At 35.9% G+C, this 20,185-nt stretch overlaps 1 protein-coding gene across 8 annotated transcripts in view; it reads right to left on the bottom strand.

Moving 5' to 3' along the window:
- Positions 1-20,185, bottom strand: part of TBC1D5 (TBC1 domain family member 5) — a 318,020-nt gene that overhangs the window by 258,418 nt on the left and 39,417 nt on the right. For 2 of the 8 annotated variants that reach the window (XM_087771803.1, XM_087771812.1), the window contains exon 1: positions 1,653-1,725. The exons of 3 other annotated variants lie outside the window; for them this stretch is intronic. In XM_087771803.1, the coding sequence (XP_087627929.1) occupies positions 1,653-1,666 (14 nt within the window). In that variant the 5' untranslated portion in view covers positions 1,667-1,725. Of the gene's footprint in view, positions 1-1,652; positions 1,726-20,185 lie in introns of those variants that run through there. 3 more of the 8 variants (XM_087771821.1, XM_087771832.1, XM_087771850.1) reach the window with 3 other exon arrangements.

Genomic DNA, 20,185 nt, shown 5'->3' with positions numbered 1-20,185 from the left:
GGGGAGGGAAAGAGAGTGGAAAGACAGAAAAGAAACTAGCTTAATTTTGTTTCTCTCTGCTCTGCCTTCCCCAATACTGATTCCCTTAAAAAGAAATTACACAACTGAGAATAAATGTAGCAAATCATATAAGTTACCCTGATATTTCACTATTTTAGTAAATACATTTGATTCTTTTCTCATCAAGATTCAATGGTGTTTCAAAGTTCCATGCTGGATCTCAACCTCAATGCCTTTCACACAGTCTTTCCATTTAAGTAAGTAAACTTTAGATTACACTTAAATTTTGAATAGCTATGTATTACTTTCTTTGACATCTGTCCATCATAATACTGTACCAGAACTAAAAACTAAAAATACTAAAAGTGACATCAAGCTTTACTAAAAGTATTTTAAGAACAATTTGTTTAAAAACAGAATATGTGGCATGCTTAAAGTATGGAATTTGGTTACTGAAGAGAGTCTAGGAATGTCCCGCTTCTGCGTTGCTTCTCAGGTATACATATGCACAAAAGAGCATTTTAAGATGCCAGAAGCTGAGTAAGATATTCACTTGTATAGGTCTATTAAATCTGTGAATACAGGAGCTGCTGCATTTCACAGTCTATTATTTATATGACAGAATGAAGATCTGAAAACATGAAGTATAGCCTTAAATTATTCACTTATTCTTTTCACAAAAGGAGAAACCGTCAATCTAACACTAAAAGACTCCAAGCATATTTCTAAAGGTTTCATGAAAATTGCCTTATTTATCAAAACTTTATTCCCTCTGTTTGTTCATTAAATACTGTAGCTTTGCATTAAGGTCAAGCAGTGTCAACCAATTACTGTTGTTGGAAAAGTCCTACTTCCTTAATACTCAAAGAAACCACAGTATATAGTGAATTATTTTAATAGGCAAACTGAACACTGCTTACCCAAAGTACACTTCAACCATAAAAATGTATCTTAAGGGTTTCTATCAACAATCAATTATAGTACTATTTATTATCACAGCAGCATTAAGCATGATTCTTTGTCTGCTTAAATGCCAGCCTTAAAAAAATATACATCTATTTTAGCATATTCAGCAATATTCTCTTCTTAGCTCATACTAAAGAAAAGTAACAAAAATTAAATGACCCATAAAGCAAACTGAAAGGCAAAAGATAAAACGTTGAATTTTAAAGAGACAATATCAATTGGTATAAACATTCTGGCTTCTGTCATCATTCTTTATTGGTGGGCAAGAAGGCTCAGCTCATATGACAGACCTGAAAAAAATCCACCCTGCTTTCACTGCTTCTAATTTTAGTTTTATTTTAGGGTAAAATTCTCCATCTTGCAATATACAAGAAGAACGAGTCAACAACAGATGAATGATGGATTTTAAGTGGTCAGGCACAAATTTATTAACCAAGAAAAGGCCACCCATGGGCCATCATACCAAATACCAAAGTCACAGTCTTTCAGGATAGAAGAATTTCCAGAAGATATTTTGATATAACAATTTGGGATAGAGTCTCCCTTGTCCTAATTCAATCTTTTCCCCAACCCATTTTAATGGCCTGCAGTTCAAAGCCCAAGATGATGATTTCAGTATGTAATCACCTCTATCTTTACACTTCACATAAGCAAAATTTTGGATCTCATTTCTCCTTGGAACTGACCTGTTTACTCCCATTCCACCTGGTACGTAAGATGTGATGAAAGAACACTTAATTTTCTGACGGTAGCCTTTGAAATCTTACTGCTGTGAGCAGAACTATGCCTTTCCGAAGTTACAGAACAAGCAAAACCAAAGAAAATTTCTTCTATACGTGCTGTCAGCTTGTCTCACCAGAAAAAAGTTTCCATCCGTGTCCTGTATCAGTGATCAATGAGACCTACAGTGATACAAGACACACATACCGTTGCTACAAACAAGAAGGAGAGGAAATAACGTAACAAAGGAATGAAAAAAAAACCTTGAAGAGAGTCATGCTGGAAATTATGGAGGAAGACAGACGTAACAGGGTAGGATCCGTGGTCTCATTATTTCCAAGAGAACAGAACACAAGAAAGAAAATCAAAAGAGGTAGAAAAGAAAAAAAACAAACTTGAGAACGAGCCCTCTCCTGTCCCCCCCAGGTGGGATAAGTCCCACCTGCAAGTTCCAGTCTATCATTAAAACCTGAAAAGATTTTAGAACCAATTATTGAACAACCAAATTTCTAGAAGATAAAAGAAGGTAAATTAGAAAATACAGATCCCTTCACACTAATCTGAATTACTTCACTGAAAAGGTGTTAACTGGCTTCATGGATGAGAGGTTAACAGTAGATGTGATACAAGCTTGAGATCAGAGAGATTTTAAACATGTCCCACGTTGTCACTGCCAATATAACGAAATACTGTCTAGACATAATCACCATAAGCTGGACACAAAAATGATTGAAATCGGAGAGCAGTTGTTCCTGAAAAGAACTTTTCAACAGCTCTGTCAAACCGGGTATATATTTCAAATGGATCTCAGACATCTGTTTAGATCTGCTTCTATCTGGTATTTTAATAACAATCCTAGTGACTCGAAGGCAATGTGGTTATAAAATCAGCAGATAATACAATGCTGGGAGAAACTAGCAGCACCTCAAAGGATGGGATCTGATTTCCAAATGCTTTTGAAAAAGTCAGAAATCAACAAGGTCATTCAATACAGACAAATCTGAAGTGCTACATTTAGAAAAGACGCATCACAGACATGAACACAAAACAGACCAGCAATAAAACATTACACAGGGAATCAATCAGTAGAGAAGAATACAAATTGAAAGAGTAAATTTTGTGGTATCTTTCAAAAACACATCTCACTGAAACAGGCTGACAAGCATGTGATGTGTATGTGGGTGGGTGTGTGCGCACATGTATACACGTGCATGTGAAGAGCTGGTAATTACTTTTTTCCACCTCTTACTGTGCTGTATATACTTTGGGACATCATAATTCTTAGAAAGGTGTATGCAAACTATGAAAAGTCAGCCAGAGCGTAACTTTTAGGAGTGCTAGGGTATTTTACTCACTGAAGCTTCTCAAGAAAAGGTTTGATCAATGTACTTGATCCTGCTGCAGGAAAGACTGAAAAAGATGGTAATCTGTGATCTTCCAGGCAATACATTTCTCCAGTATCAGACCACCTGCCACAGCCAACCACAGTAAGAGACTGAAGAAAAAGGAAGGCTGCCTCTGTGCATCTTCAACAGCACAAGCTCTCTCACTTACTTCCTATCTTCAGACTCCCATATTCAAAACCATCACATCAGCTTTCCTTGCTACTGGACAGGTGGAGAGGAGATTATTACTCTGTGTAGTTGTTTCTAAATTTCTTCAACATGAGCCAATACTAGGTTGAGCACATCTGTGGATAACTTTTCCTGTTTTATCACTCTTTGGCTAAAATTACCTAGCATTTCATGTAAGAAAAGCTCCATCATTTATCATTTTTATTTTCATGTTACATGTGTGACCTTAAAAGGAACATGAACGGCTTTGTATATGAAAACCTAACACACAAATAGCACAGTTAAAGAAATGATATCCTGAATTTCACAACATGAAAACAAAGTGGTTTTAGAAGGCCTCCTTTCCCTGTGCTGGCTGCTTCAGCCATTTCATGGACAGCTCTAATAACAGTAATAACAATTGAAAATTGTTTTCAAAATGAACGTGGTGTGCTAATCAACAGCTCTTCTGCGAATCAGAGAACAATCTTCAGCTTTATGGGACATGTCATTTCAGTAGAGCAGATCAGAAGAATTGGATCTTCTGTACTGATGAAACCATTCTTGTGAGGACAGAGAGAATAAACTCTGCTTTTCTAGATCCATCAGCTCTACTGGATAACACTAGCCAGCAGTGGGAGATATGGAGGTGGGTTGTAAGATAAGGCACAGGCTAGAGGCAAGAAGAGCTGTTATAATTATAGCTGGGAACACAGAATTTGTTAAAGGAAGTCTACTGTATAATTACATTTGAAAATTTAGCAAGATGCCCAGAGGCTGGCTTGCAGCTGTCAGGAACTGGTAATGCTAGAGTTCTGCTCAGGAGGCAACGACTACTGCAGCTAAGCACATCTCCCTGTAGTTGGGTCGACTTTGATAAAGCAAAGGAATGACTTCAGCTAAAATTAGTAAGATTACACAACACGTGAGATTATACCTATTCTCAGTAAAAAGTGTCCAGAGATTGGGCATTATTTTAAAGGAAATTACATGTAAATCTGCTGGCTTTGATACTACGTTAAATGTATTTTTTTTAAATGAATGACAACAGTAGTATTTTGTGAATTGAGTATTTCATTTAATTAAAAAACACCTCAATTTTAACTGTTAAGATATTAATTTATAATCACATTAATCACATCTACAGGTTAATATTGGTTTGCATACAAAGTCATAGTTCTCACTTTGGTCTATCTGGCCCAATCAAATGGAAATGAATGAGTGAAATGTAGACAGAATGCAAGATTAAACAAAAATAAATCTGTATATCTGTTTCTTCCTTGGATTTAAAGCTGAAGTGATATTGCTACTGAGAAACAAATGGTAAACTACAAACACTTACCCAAAGTGGTAATCTGCAGACAAACTGATCAAGTGTGAAATATGATTAAGCCAGCTATTTTGGAAAAAAAGGTAAGATTAAACAATTGAAAAAATTGGTCATTTTATATGAAGTTAATGATTCTACTTAAAAAAGTATATTCTGCTAATTCAAATATTAGCAAATTAAGTGCTGAGCATGTTGGAAATTATCACCAACCATAAGTATTACTGGTGTTTATTTAAAATGCATCCAGATAAAGAATTGAGCAAGAATCATAATACAGTCATAAATTTGATCATATTTGGAATGTTGGCAGAATTCAAAGCTATGTTGTCATATTATCATCTCAAGAAAATAAAAAGCTCTAGAAGACAGAGCAGAGACTGCAAATCTAAACCAAAACTTTATAGTAGAATTATTTCTAAATGCTATGAAAGCTGCTTCTTTTATTTCAAACTTAGTTTTATAACAAATTGAAGTATATATGTCTACTTGGCATTATGGACTGTAAAGAGAAAAAACTGTGGGTTATTTCACCTTTAATTAAACACGCTACTGCGTCCATTTTGAAAAGGTGAAGATTGAAGAAATTGCTTAAATCCTCAAGTAATGTCTAAGTGCTGAAATCATCAGTACAGGCAGCACATCAACTATTCTGTATTTGCTTCATCAGCCTAAAGATATTCTTGTTTGACGCCTCATTATTATAATCAATTTAAGCACTACAGTTGTCTTTTCTATAGAAAGGTAGAAATATTTCCTAAGTATCATAGGCTTTGTCACTTAGAAAAACGTTCTCAACTTAAGACTGAATAAAAGGTTACTTTCTGTGCATCAAGTCTGGCTTTTGCTCAGTGTAACAGGACTGTAACAGGACTGCTTTTTGCTATCTACAACATTTCATTTGAGGAGTGGGGAGGAAAAAACCTAAGAAATCAGCTATTTTATACAAATTTCTCTCCTCTAATTTTCATTATGTAAAGATGAACGTTTGAACTATGATCATTTCAACAAAAGAGGGGGCACCTATTGAACATACAAAGTTTCAGGTTTGTTTGACTTTTACAGATAATTAATCTTTACAATTTAACTTATTCCTTTGCTTTCATTTTGAAAGTAAAATACTTGAAAAATTCAAGTCTTTGGAAGACATACAAATTAAATTTAAGTACCTTTTTCTAAAAAGAGAATATTCATTTTGAAAGAAACTTCAGGAGTGCAACACTGATTTCAGACAGTGATCTAGGTTTATTCAAATGTGATTTTTTCAGGACTGTCTAACTTCAAATATTCAGAGCCTTGGTCCATTCTAGTTCCACAGAGATTGCAAATGTAAAAGAAAAATGTCAGGCTTCATATTGATTTCCTCTACTTCAAGCATAATAGTTTTCTATGTTGATTTTTGTCATATTCATCTACATTACACTACATAATGCAGCTTTAAGGACTGCAACAATCCCTTCAGGAATGTATAGAGAACTCCTCAGTCTTTCATCTAAAATATTACAGTAGAAGAACAAAAGTGTTTTCATGAAATAGTTAAACTTATGTATCAACAATTCCACAGTAAAATATAAGAAAGCAAACTACATTAAATTGCTGATAGTTGCATGTTCTTGCTGTTGCTCTGGACAAAGAAAAGCCTTTAAACTTCTTAATATTGATTTTGAAAGAAAAAGAATGTCTTATATGGAATTTTTCTGTAGATTCTAATATGTAAGCACACAAATCTAAAAATCTAGGGGGCACTTTTACCTTAATTTTAATACACAAAAAAAACCCCAAACTTAAAACAGAAGAAAGAAAAGTCAGAATGACTTTAGTACATAATGCAAAATGAACACTGGTCACATTTACAGAAAATGCACTCTTCCCAAGATATGAACCTTTTAAGCAAAAAGCTTTGTATGGAAATAAAATTTTCCAATACAATTGACAAGTGCTAGTTCCCCAACTGCCAAAAAAATGAATGAAATTTGGCTGTGATTCCAAGTAGCTCTACTTCTTTTTAAAATGATTCTACAACTTGATATTCCTATCATCACAAGCGCGGTGTGTATTCAATACAGTTTTAACACACAGGGATGTACAATACCACCCCTTGAACGATGAGTGCTGAGAACCAGTCCCACTGAAGCTCAAAGGTTGTGAATCAAAAGACAGCTTGCTGATCTTGCTATTGTATCTCTGCCAAAATTTGTTTCGACTCTGCGTCTATCTGTGCATATATATAGGAGGCTGTCCTGTCTTTTAGATTATAACTGTATTTAAAAAGAGTATTCGCCCATTTTATGTTTACATAAAGAGTTATGACTTCTGTTACTCTTATCACTACAGGTACCCATAACGTATGATAATTTGTGTTTTCATCCCCCTTATTAGCACTTATCTATGTATCTGTCCACTGAAACCAGCAATTTTCAAAAAAGTTGCATGGTACAACACACCTAGATATATTAAGTTAACATTTAGTACAGTTTTAAGTTATATGACCATTTTTACGAGATTCAGATTATTCATCCACATGCAGGCATACTTTAATATAATGGTACTTACAATAGCAAGAAAAGCAGCTACTGTTTCTAAAACTGCTTTCAAATATTTTAAGTAGTTGGCCTCTATTCTTTTCCTCATAAAACAGGGGATGTCAAAGAGCATATAACAATTCCTAAATTAAGGAAAGAAGAACAAGAATACACATTATATATAAAGTAGTAATAGGCAGAGACAACTTCACTAGGCTGTGACATATGACATCTGGTAGACTATTATCATAATAAATGGGAAAAGTAGGTGAGATTCTGTCAACAGCAAGGTATGAAGAAATGCATCTTCATCAGAATGACAAACATATCTGCCTTTAACAAACATAGGTCAAACTGAAATTCAAGTATCTATGAGTTAAATATTTTCACTTTATTTAATCCTCTTTTCTTTTTGCTTTTAACAATTTCACTGAAGCATAACATGTCTTCATTTATCAAAGATATGTATTAATGTAACTTAATTTCTTTTTAGTGAGGATAAATTAAACTTGCTAATAATCAATGGCTAAAAACTCAGAAGAAACAGCCTATTACTTTTTCACACTTTTACAAATAACCTTAACTATGCAAAATACTAACTTAAATTATCAAACAACAGTCTAAAAACACTATGCATCCATCTGTGACTCCTATCAGTATACCCATGCAGGTATCACACAGGTGTTGAAATAGCTTCAGCTCTGCAGTTGACCAGTTGAATGGTAAAACCACCAGTCTCCTGGGGATCATGCTACGTATTTGATGGTGTGTGCAAGCTACAAAAAAAATTTCTCATATAGGAGAAAGAAAAGGGAAACAGTGACTTTCTGAAGGTAGGGCATGTTCCCACAACTCATGTTTCTTATGGTTCATTTTGCTCCATGCTTTATTTTTCAATTTCATGTCATCAGATGACCACAAATCAAAAGAACCATCATAAAATTCTTATTCTATGGAGACTAAAAATTGTCATTGGGTGCTTTAAAAAAAAGTTAGAATATTGTCTTTTTATTTGTGACTAAAGGCAAGACCTAATTTATACTTAGTCATTTCAAAATTAGATATACATGTGCAAAGTAAAATTTATTGGATTATAGCAGTGTTCTGCATGTAAAAAAGTAACAGAAGTTTGAAAGTCACCGAGTGAACAGTCGATTCACAATGCAATGATGGGGTTTTGTAATTCACAGATGGAAGAATTCAGGGAAGTAAATGGAAGAGGCATTTTTTTTTTACTTGCTTTTGATATGAAAAGTTACTTGAAAAAGCAAATTCCCCAGAGGTACTGAAATATAAAATTTTGAAAGAAAGATTTAACCTTAAAGGTGGAATATTTAGTATCACTGCATTCCTAGCTATTAGTTTGCTTGATACCTTGTTAGTTTTGGGGTCTTTCCAATGCTGTGCTGGTGAAGACAGTCTACATGATGGTATTTACTTTTAAACCGCCTTCAAGAAACTAGTGAGTGATTTGGTCACATATTCTGACTTCAGCAGAAGCTGATGGCATTAAGATACCAGAGAGATTGATTTGGCAATTGTGTCTCTATCTCATATGTACTCTCACTTCATAACTATTGTCTCTTGTCAACACATAAAAGAAGCTGCTTGAAGTGTAAGGAAGGAAACCACAAAAATGTTGCAATTTTGATACACTCTAATAAATGCATGACACAGTTTAATGCTGATTTAAGGTGACAGAACAGGAGACTGGCCCAAACAGATATCCCCTTTTGTCCACTGCCTTCTTCAAGAAGATAAGTTTCTGATGCGAACCAACTTCTGTGCAACCTCTCACTCGTCTCCCATTCACTGACAAAAGAGCTTGGAAACGAACCTGTTCTAAACTTCTTCAGGCATAAGAAGATGGAGCATGGCAGCTAATATGTCCAAAGAAAGACGTTAGGGAAGTGGAGATTTCCTTTTACATTGGTTGAACAGCTAACCCATTTTGTATGGTTGCAATTTTGTTGGTTTTAAATCAATTATCAAAAGCATCTGGAATGTAAGATATACAACTTGTGAGTTGCTGGGTTTTTGTTAACACAAATCCAAATGAATGCATAAAGACTCGCACAAGAATTTAATAGAGGATGGGGAGATTTAATGCTGTATGAAGTTCGGGTGGGGACGATGTCAATGAGCTAGGGCCCAGATCGCACTCCCAATTGTAGGTGTTGACACCCATTCTTCAAAAAGTTGGGCAAGTCACATCCTGCTGGAAGCAGCGAGAATGGCACTTGTACCTCAGAAGTTCTACTTCCCTTTCTGTAGTGTAGCACAGTTGCAATAGGAAAAAGGGATTATAAATGGGCTTAACACAGTGCTGTATCATTTACTGGACTGAACTTGGATAAGTGTTTACTGCCCTTCCACTGAGCAACAGAAGAGGAAAAAAGAGAATAAACAAAATACAATAACCCTGGTGGATGGTAAGTGGTGATAGACAGATGATCTCAATTTTAGTTAATGATAACTCTGCCCTTTTGTGTCCTGGTTTCAGCTGGGATAGAGTTAATTTTCTTCTTAGTAGCTGGTAGAGTGCTGTGTTTTGGATTTAGGATGAGAATAATGTTGATAACACACTGATGTTTTGGTTCTTGCTGAGTAGAGTTTACCCTAGTCAAGGACTTTTCAGCTTCCCATGCTCTGCCGGGTGCACAAGAAGCTGGGAGGGAGCACAGCCAGGACAGCTGACCCAAACTGGCCAAAGGGCTATGCCGTACCATATGACATCATGCTCAGTATATAAGCTGGGGGAAGAAGAAGGAAGGGGAGACGTTCAGCATGATGGTGTTTGTCTTCCCAAGTAACCATTAAGTGTGATGGAGCCCTGCTTTCCTGGAGGTGGCTGAACACCTGCCGGCCAATAGGAAGTAGCGAAGGAATTCCTTGCTTTGCTTGTGTGCACGGCTTTTGCTTTACCTATTAAACTGTCTTTATCTCAGCCCACGAGTTTTCTGACTTTTACTCTTCTGATTCTCTCCCCCATCCCACTGGGGGGGAGTGAGCAAGCGGCTGTGTGGTGCTTAGTTGCTGGCAGGGGTTAAACCATGACATTTTGAAATTTTTTCATGCCCAAAATTAAAATAAGAAGAATATCTACTGAACATTACCATCAATATACACAGCTGCATCACACGTCATAACTTGGTTACTAAAAGTTTTAAATAAAAGATCCAGGTTTAACTCACTATTCTGTCTGACTCAGAGCACAGTTTTGCATCCTGAATCGGTCCAAATAAAGAAGACAGATTTGCACATAGCACATTCCAAAACAACACAGTAGCTGTACAGGGGCAGGACCTTCCTTTCTCTTTTAAAACTTTTCCATAGATGCTTTCTGGAAAGAGACAGGTCTTTGCCCATTTCAATAAAATTACCCTTCAGCAAATACATATTGCCAATCAACTCTGCTAGAAGCTGCAATGAAACTGGAATAGCTTCGCATAACCTGATAAAGATAACGCTCCTGACTTCGCCATGTTTCTCAGCAGCAGAAGCAGCAAATTTCTGATGTTGAAGGCAAGCAATTTGTCAGCCATGTCAGTTGGTTTTAGTGAAGTTTCTTCAACAGATTTAGCAGGTGCATGGATAAAGACAAACCACAGAAAAAAAGAAAAGTCACAAGTAAAAAAAAATAGACGTTTTGTAAGTTTTCAACACTCAGCTGAAGTTCTCAGTGATTTCCCTTCAACATTTGGGGTAGGCAGTTCTAAAGGGCAAGACTTTTTAAGGCTGAGAAATGCTTTAGCAGACAATTGATACACGCAAAGCTTCAGACTTTGATCTTACTGGTAACACCACCTTCGTCTTTTCAAGCATATCTACTCAAGTTAGAGAGCATTTCACACACCACGTCTTAACAGAAAAACTGCATCAATTTGCTACCCTAATCTGACCATCTTTAATAAAAGAACTCGTATTCAAAACAGCAGTTATACTGAGCTCAAGAGTAAGATTTTAAAATAAAAACTGTAATTAAATAAGGCTGACTTTGGAGGATTAAAAAATAAGAAAAGTTACAATCATTAACTGTTTGAGATACAAGAGAAACTAAAATAAGGTTAAATGAATGGGATATGGTGTATTTCAATATATTTCATGTGTTCTTTTTCATTTTACAATCCAAATACAAAACCAGGTATCTCAAACTTCATTCACAGAAATTATCTAGAATTATTAAATCATTACTGTTTTATAAATAAAAATATAATCCAATCATTGATGCTAGAAAGCATCAGTTTAAGCTCATCTCCTTTCAGAGAAAAAACACAAAACACACACACACAAAACCCAAACCCTGACCATATTTGTTAATTCCTTAATGTAAACTTTAATTGATAAGGTAAACTTGAAGAACCTGGAAATTCAATCACAGTAATCTAAATGACCAGCTAATAGCCAAAAAAATAATAGATCTAGTGCAGGTTTTACTCTGTGGCATAAAGTTGTTGACAATACATTCCTCAATAAAGAAAAATTGAATTATAGCCTTAGGGTGGTTTAATTTGGTACAAATTTTGAATAATGTTATATACATTTCCAAAGCAGATGCTAAGAGACTCTACAAGGACACTCAGCTCAATCAGAAGCCAGATTAAAGTTCCATCTGGAATGAAACAGTTCCACAGCTCTATTACAATTAGCAGAGTCACCAATGTCAGACTCAAAAGTTGGGCGATTTGAAACTCTTTCTCTTTAAAATACAGCTATTAGCCCAGAAACCAAACAAGTAGTTCACACATCTTTAAAACAGAACTTTTTAAGCAGTCACAAACTTGTGCTTTTGTAGCTAGGACGAAAAGTCTCATTTGGATTATTATGGTCATGTGAATCAGGAAGACTATCCAGACACAATGATTTTATATCAGCTCGCCCATTGCATGCATGTAGCATTAAAAATCACATGTGTTCAAGTAGCTGCAATACTCAAAATATCAGCAGGCTGAGAATAGCACAAAAGCTATTTGCAGGAAATAAAATTCAAGACTGATTTTGAATTGCCCTGATCTTTGCCTTCCCAATTCCCGGAGTTCTTGTTATGAAACAAAGCATTTTCCCAACATGTCATGCTGAAGAACTGCACCCTAGAGTGATCCATCTTTAGACAAAGTAAGAACAGAATTACCTACGAAACCTAATGGCTGAAAGTCAAAGCCTAATTCTTCAGTCAAATATTCAATGTAACAGCGTTTTCCTAGATTTAAGCAAAAAACAAATTTGAACTCAAGTTTACTAAAAGAAAGCATCCTTTCAAAGAACAATTCAGCAAACAGCAGTGCTGATACATAGACAGTAACAAACGTGTTCAAGACAGAAAAACAAAATATGCCACATGCCTTAAATTTACTATTTTACCATTTAAATAAATAATGCATCATACAAATAAGCAAGCCTGAATGCGGAAGTTAGAAATCAAATGCCCACATCTTGCATCTCTTTCCCCCCATATAAATCCACAATGGATAAGTAGCAACACAGACTTTTAAAAAATTACATCTCATTACACACATTTTCATCAAGAAAAGACTCGGTTAAAGAGCATATTTATGTTTTTCCAGTTGCTGGTTACATTAATCAGCCTGATTTCTATTATGAAATAGTAAGCTGCTAGGTCTGAATATATCTACAATGTTAATAGCCAGATAAGAGCAAAGTGAAGAAAGAGATAACTGTAGCCACTGTCCGGTTAGCACCCTATACTATTCTGCAATGAAGAAGTAAATTTCAACTTCCAAAAAGAGCAGTAATAGTCGAATTTTGTATTTAGTACCTTTAATTAGTGTTCAAATACTAGCCAATAATCTCCATATCTGAAATTTAATCTTCTCAGTCTTTAGAGAGAAAAATTAACTACCTGGAGCAACAATGCAACTTTGTCCTTAGTCTGACTCCGCTGTTATTTCTGAGAATAGCCCACAAGAGATCTATTGCCAACACCATGCAGCAGGATGGAGGCATTTAGAAGAAACAAACAGGAAAGTCTGGTGGAAGTCTAAATAGAGAAGGAAAATGTCAAAATTAAGATCACTGCAACTCAATCAGTGCCTTTGACAGAACACTGCGTTTTTAAGGCAGTGGTCAACAAGAGTGTCCAAGGCTGCTGGTTACACCAGAAAGGGCCAAGGACATCCACAAACTCCACTACTGATGAAACCATGGTGAAATGAACTGTATTTCAGTTCCACACATGAACATAGTGGCCCATGAAAACACCCACCTTCCCTATTAGTTAACACAGGTTTTCTGAAAGATTAAAAAATAAAATAGCACCCAAAAATTAAAATGTTAATTGACAGAAAGCAAAGTATTACAATTGAAACATATGTCTCAAAGCCTGGGCTGGGGCCACACTGCAATCCTAGGGAGTCTTTCTAACAGTGTCCAGGAAACTATCAAATTCTTCCTCAAAGAAATATCCATGCCGGTAACTGATTATTCATGACAGAGAAATGTTTGGATAGCATGGGTCCTGGTAATCATCCAACTGCACTGATACAGAGCGAAGTACAGGCCTCAAAAGGTTTCTCCAAGAATGATCTTTCTCAATGTCAAGTACATAAAAACATTATCAAGATTGGGCACATATATAAGGCTTTTGCAACAATAAGGAACTATTGACCTCATTTCTACAAGTAGTAATCACCCACACTTTCAATCTTCAGCATGTTTTGTTTTGTTTTGTTTTTAAGAAGGTCTGGACTGCAACACAAAGATTTCCAAATTTAATCCATGACCTGTGACTCTTGTGGCAGTCAAACTTGCATAGCTCTGGACAGAAACAGTGCAGTAACTGAAGAAGTCATGAAATGACTTGACAAAGGCCAGCTAAAAGCTTATTTAGCTTCAGACCAAGCAAGGGGCTGAAAGCACTCAGCAGCATCTCTGAACGATCTTTGTCAATGAAGAGGAAAAATATTATTTTTCACTACTCTGTATATCTCAACAGCTTTTGACCAATGATGAACTCTGACCTACTTTAAAAGATGTGACACAAGTCCTGGTTACTGAATTAGAGTGATTTGAGTTATTTGGTAGAAAACTCCATGATTCCCAGTAGTTCCTTGCCTGTGAAATTTCTAAAGTATCATTTCTTCTTCTGCTCCTTCGCAAGATCTACATGCAGCTGTTCTGAGACTTGATAAGTGACACAGGCATAGGATTAACAGTGTACCAATACACCATTCCAACCGCCTCCTGTGATCATGCCACCACCTTAAAGGACTTGGAGAAAACCACCGCATACACAAACTGGCTGATGTTGAACCCAGGGAAGAGACTGGATAGGGGATGGTCAAAAGAAAACAACTGAAAATGTAGTTTAGTAGAAATTTTTTTTTTATCAACAATTCGCCAATCTACTCCGTAGCTTAGCAACACTCTTATGTTCTTCGTTGATGCTAACACGGTATTTGGCAGCATCTGTGGAAAAAACACTTATCACCTCTTCTGTTAGCTGGAAAACTCTACTCCATTCTAGCAATGACTACAAGTTATTCAATTATTCTTCATCATTGCTCAGCTGCAGCATATTTCAAGATCAAGTCATAAAATTCTGGTTTTGCACTCTCTCTTCTGTGCACTTGCTTGATTGCAGTTTAAATGACTACACAAAGTTCCAGGGGGGAGAAAATTTGCTATGACTAGAAAGACAAAACTCTTTCACATGAAGGACAGAACTTTCTTGGAGGTTGGTCCAAGACCATAAAACAAACACTCTCAGCATGTAACAACCATCATGATCATCAACTCCAAGTCCAAAGTGCATTTCTTGGTCTTGCTAACCTACACATCAAAATGTTTTTAAAACACTTGATATAAAACAAGAGTCTCTCCTGCTAGCACTTCTTCCCTTGGAAGAGACTGAGAGAACAGCACTTACTGCACCACTGGAGCATTGCCCAACAACACTGTGAGGAAGAGAACATCAGACCTCAGCAGAGAGGCAAGACCCCAGTCCACCTCAGTATTACATTTGTCTGCCAACAGTTGCCATGCTCCTACCACCTTCCCTACTATTACTAGTGGAAGTTTACCCCTGTTTTCAAGCCATTCACTTCATTATGTCATTCTAAAGGAAGCAAACTCTAAAAAGATGACAACCTTCTTCACACATGAATCCCTTTTCATTGGCAAATACCTTTGCTGTGCTTTGTCGATACCTGCTTTAAATGACAAAGACAAGACACTTAAAATTAGGTTTAATATAGAACACAAAAGGTTTTATCTTATTTTTTTTCTACTCAGTTCTATCTTCTTCTGTGTTCCATAGCTTGTTAGCCAAAATTGTTTTGAAAAGTTGACTGCACTGTATACAGTGTATTCCTCCTACCGTTAATGGCAGAAATATAATAAAGAACTCCAGTAAATTAGATATGTATGACCTCCCCTGCTTGAATCAAGGTTAGCTATCCTTAGGATTTTTTTCCAGAGATACTCCTACCACAACTCTTAAAACAGTGTCCAATAATTACCCTATAAGTGATGTAAGGCTTACTAACTCTATAATTTATCACTATTTTCAACAGCAGAGAGAAAAGGATTCAATATTTGGGAATAGCTCCTAAAATTAACTTAATTGGAAAAGAAAGTGCACTACTCAGATATTTATAGAAGTGATAAACTGTCTTTAAATCAATATTTTAATCACTGCATGCAGTCTAGTTCAACGAATCAACGCATGTCTTAACCAGCAATCTGGAATTCACACTCTTCTTTTTTAAGGAAAACAGGGATAATGTTCTTTACTTTATAGTCTGCGTTTAGCACCCAAATTATCTTGACCGCATTATTCCGTTCTGTGTTACACAGACAGGTCACTAATTATTTGTTGGAGGAAAGCTCTTCTATGTCACCTTTTTGTAGAAAATGCAGGTAAGATGCTCAATGGAAGTCATAATGGTTTAGGTTCCTTTCTGTTTCATAGCATGAGGAAGTTTTAAAAAGGTAAAATAATTGCAGCTTTGTAACAGTGAATAACAACAGTTTCACCTACACTGTGGAATTCATTAACAGAGTATTTTGTGGAAAACATTGTTATGAAAAAATAAAATACTGTGAAAAATTTCCTTTCATTTCTTTTCCCATTTAAGGAGGCTCAGATAACCAACCTTATATTTTCTCATCCCCAAGTCAAAAAGCCAAATGCCTTAGGCTAAAGATGTATACATTTTGAAATATTTAAGTTAACTACTTTTCCATCTAAAATATATTTGAAATCAAAACTGAAATCATGGCAATCCATTTTCGGGCATAAAATTATTTATGAAAATTAATTTACATTAAAAAAAATCAAGTCTTTATGTGTTTGCTGCTGTAGTCTCACAGAACTGGAGAAAGGGAAAATTAAACAAAGTGAGTAAGTGGCATTTCCATAACAAAAAAAAGGAGCTACTTTTTCCACAGAGTTAATAGTCAAGCCTTGGAACCTCTTGCCACAGGACATTAAAACTTTACAGAGGTTCAAAAAGTGACCACTTTTTTGGAGGAGAGAGAAAACCAGGGGCAAAAAAACCCCAACAATACAGCTGGCAGTTGCTATAAAAAAGACACCATCTCTGACTCTCCTTGGCCAAAAGCTTTCAGATCTCCAGAAGGCAGATGAGCATATGTAGAAAATAATGTCACAGACTTCTCAAACTTCTCCCTAGGTATCTTTCTTCACACAGGCTGAGGAAAGGAGACTAGGTTAGAATTGTGTCTGGCATGAGTCACTGTGGCTGTCACAAGCCTCATTGCTATAAAGGTATAATGAAAAGATGGGTGAAAACCTGGAAATAGTTTGCTCACTGACTTATCCAGCATCTCAGACTGTGACAGGTGGGTGCTAAATCCCATATCTGATTTTTCCAGGGTTTTTTTGATGGAGGGAGTTCAATGACTTTCAAAGTTGTAAAGCAACAGCAAAAGCAGGAAGATTTGTTCTCCTATTTTAATCTAAGAATAAAAAAATTGTCTGAAGATAAAATTCATTGTTTTTTTTTAAAGCACAGTTAACAGTTCAGTTTCTGATAAGCAATATCTCATAAAATATATCCATTTTCATTTCAAAATGCATTTTTTTCTTCTTCCCCTTTTAACATATATCCAGCATACTTATCCTGTAAATGAAATGACCTTAAAAAAAATTACATATTGCTATCTTTGTGCGCTTAACTCAATATGAACTAGACATAAATCACGAATTTTAGAAGTCCTAAAAATAAATTGATTGGTTTTCCATTTCCATGCAAACCTATAAAAATTAATAATTTTGTACATGTTAAAGTCTGTAATTGCTTTAAAAAAAGGCATACATGTACCAGTTGTTTTTAGCAACAAATATTTATAAAACTACTACAGCAAAAGTATATCTACTTGAAAACCAACATTTACTATGGACACCACCTTTCTTTGGGAACATAAGAAAGTAAAAACCTGATAATTAATATCCATGTAAGTCTAGATATTCAAATCATGAATAAACGGCAGATTCAAGCCGCACAAAAAAAGTTCCACTGATTTCTATTACCATCAGGTATACCATGCTTACAGAAATACTCTCTAATGATAATACAATTATAATAATACATATTAGCTCCTACAGCCTGTTCTTTCTATGCTGTCATCAGTGGCTGCAAATAATGGACAGTGATACAATAAAAAAAGCTTCCAGGAAACCAAGCAAAAAATCCTGTCCCCCCCAAACAACTTAACAAGAACCCCTTGACAGAGCTTAGTATGTTTTTCTGGCACCTAGTTATCTACTTTCTTGAACTTGAACGGATCTATTCATGGAGCTTTCTTAAAAGTTCACATATCTAGAGCTGAAACTCTGTAGATCTCTCTGTATTGAAGTCATCTAGGGAAGCAAGGTGACTGTGCTTGGTATTTCCATCTGATTCTTTCCTGACCTACAGGAGCACAATGAAAAAAACAAGTCTCTGTCTGAACAAGATTTAGAGCAAGAAAACAAAGCCCTTTTAATTCTGATTTTAGTCAGCATGGTCACTTCTCTGATTTGTCTTGAACTAGTTATCTGGGTCAAAATACCATGACTTCCTAAGATGAACATTTCACCTGAAATTACCAGCTGGGACCCACTAATGGAAAAACAGAAATAAATATAGGAAACCTTTAATTTTTACCTTCCAAGGATTGGAGTTGCAGGTTGTATTGACCCCGAATGTTTAGAATTCAATGTTATTTGGATGGATTAGGTTAGGAAGATAACAGAAAAGACAATGAAAACTTACTGTATACCTGTTACGTTATAGTATTCAACATTTACTAGCAAGTCTTTCAGCACGGTGCATAAGATGCATCCTTTCACCAGTAACAGAGAATCTCAACAGCTTTAAGCTGACTAGTTGATGCACTCTAATTCTTTAAATAAATGCAATGTTCAATTTTTGCAGTCCTTTCCCCAAGATGAGCAGAAATAGAATACGTGAGTGCTTGCACAACCAGGAGCTCCCTCCTCCCCATGCTTCGGACAACACACAAAGTGAACTTTGACCTCAACTTTCTAAAACTCTTTTTTGTTTTCTGAGACGACCAATTCAGAAGCTTGCAAGTAATACATATAGAATGGCATTACATTTTACCACTTTTTCAGTTTGGAAAGACAAATATTTTCAGGGTAGGCCTGGTTCTTTTGTCTCGGAGAAAACGGTGGTCAGAATACAGCTAAATGAGACGATGCCTAACAACGCTATTTTCAGTGAGGTGGCATAAAGAAACAGCTACCTTCCACTAACCCATCCCAGTTCCTTCTTCCGTCACCATTCATCTTACTTTCAGTCTTTCTCTACCAATAACCTTAATCTTTCCAAAGTTTTGCTCCCTCTCCTTGAAAGTCACTCCGTTGCCCTCTAAATCTTCTCTCCAGTCCTCCAACTACTTTTCTTTGCCTTGCTCTATTTATTCAAGTGTTGCACACTGAGGATAAACAGGGCCTCTGTACATGTAATTGTAATTTTAAACTAAGACTTTCTGAATAAAAGCAGTAGAAAAGTTTAACAAGTGACAAAGTCAACTGATATTCAAGTTGGTCTCCTCTGTAACTTCAGCCCTAGCTCCAACACAATCCTCAAAACCAGAGGATGAATACTAGTTTTCATACCTTAAAAACAGCTGCTATTCAAAAAGATGAAGTAAGACAGCCTTTCAAGGGTAGATTTACACTCACACAGACACGTCACCCCCGTATCCTGTTCGTCAGTGGTTCAATCGACCATACCTGAATGTACATTATGTCAATAAAATTCTACATTTATCAACGATTTTACCTATTTCATCCATGCAATGAAAAAGGAGCTTAAAAAAATGGGGGAAGGGGTGGCTGAGAAAAGTAATTCTCTTTCCAACCTGAGGAACTTTAGACAAATTTGCCTTTGATAATCGACTGAACAAGCTGCACTGCAAGCATCAAGGGATGGTGCAGGGATATCTAGCAGGTGCTGCAGTTTATCACAAAACCGTCTAAAATAATTGGAAGTGACAACCAGCACTACCACAAATGATTTATTAGTCTTTCACTCAGCTTTTCAGCTTCCTCAGGGCCAGAATAAATAATTTACCAACTCTGTATCTTCCAATCATTAATTCTTCCCTGTGCATCCAAACTACATTTAACTCTGCTGGGTTCAGTGGAATTAAAAACACAATACGAAGACTTCCCCCCCCAAGTATAGTATTATCTGACTTTATCTAGAAGTAAAATTGTCAATCAAAATTTATATTGGTGATAGAAGGATTAGAGCTACCAACTAACGTTGAGTTACAAAATATCTGCAGAATAAAATGAAAGTTAAACTGAAGAGATATCAACAACTAAATGCTCCCAGGGGGTCAGGCGTGTTCTCAAGATATAAAGTACTGATAGTGTCTGAAGATATTGATTGGCATTGTTTTTTCTCATCCATAAACTAATATTAGTTACAGACAAACATCTTACATGTCCCACACGGTAAATGCAGGATGAAAACACTGGACAGGAAACACTCAGAAAATGAATGAAAAAGGAGATGTGGGCAAAATGGAAGGAATAAGCATGAACAGAATGATTCTGTAGAAAGGCAATACTTTTTGAGGAAATACATTAAAGATACAAG

Source organism: Nipponia nippon, unplaced genomic scaffold, assembly GCF_047370975.1.
Source record: "Nipponia nippon isolate SJK-2023a ecotype South Korea unplaced genomic scaffold, ASM4737097v1 scaffold_1, whole genome shotgun sequence".
Lineage (NCBI taxonomy): Eukaryota > Metazoa > Chordata > Aves > Pelecaniformes > Threskiornithidae > Nipponia > Nipponia nippon.
This window is presented reverse-complemented; position numbering and strand designations above follow the sequence as displayed.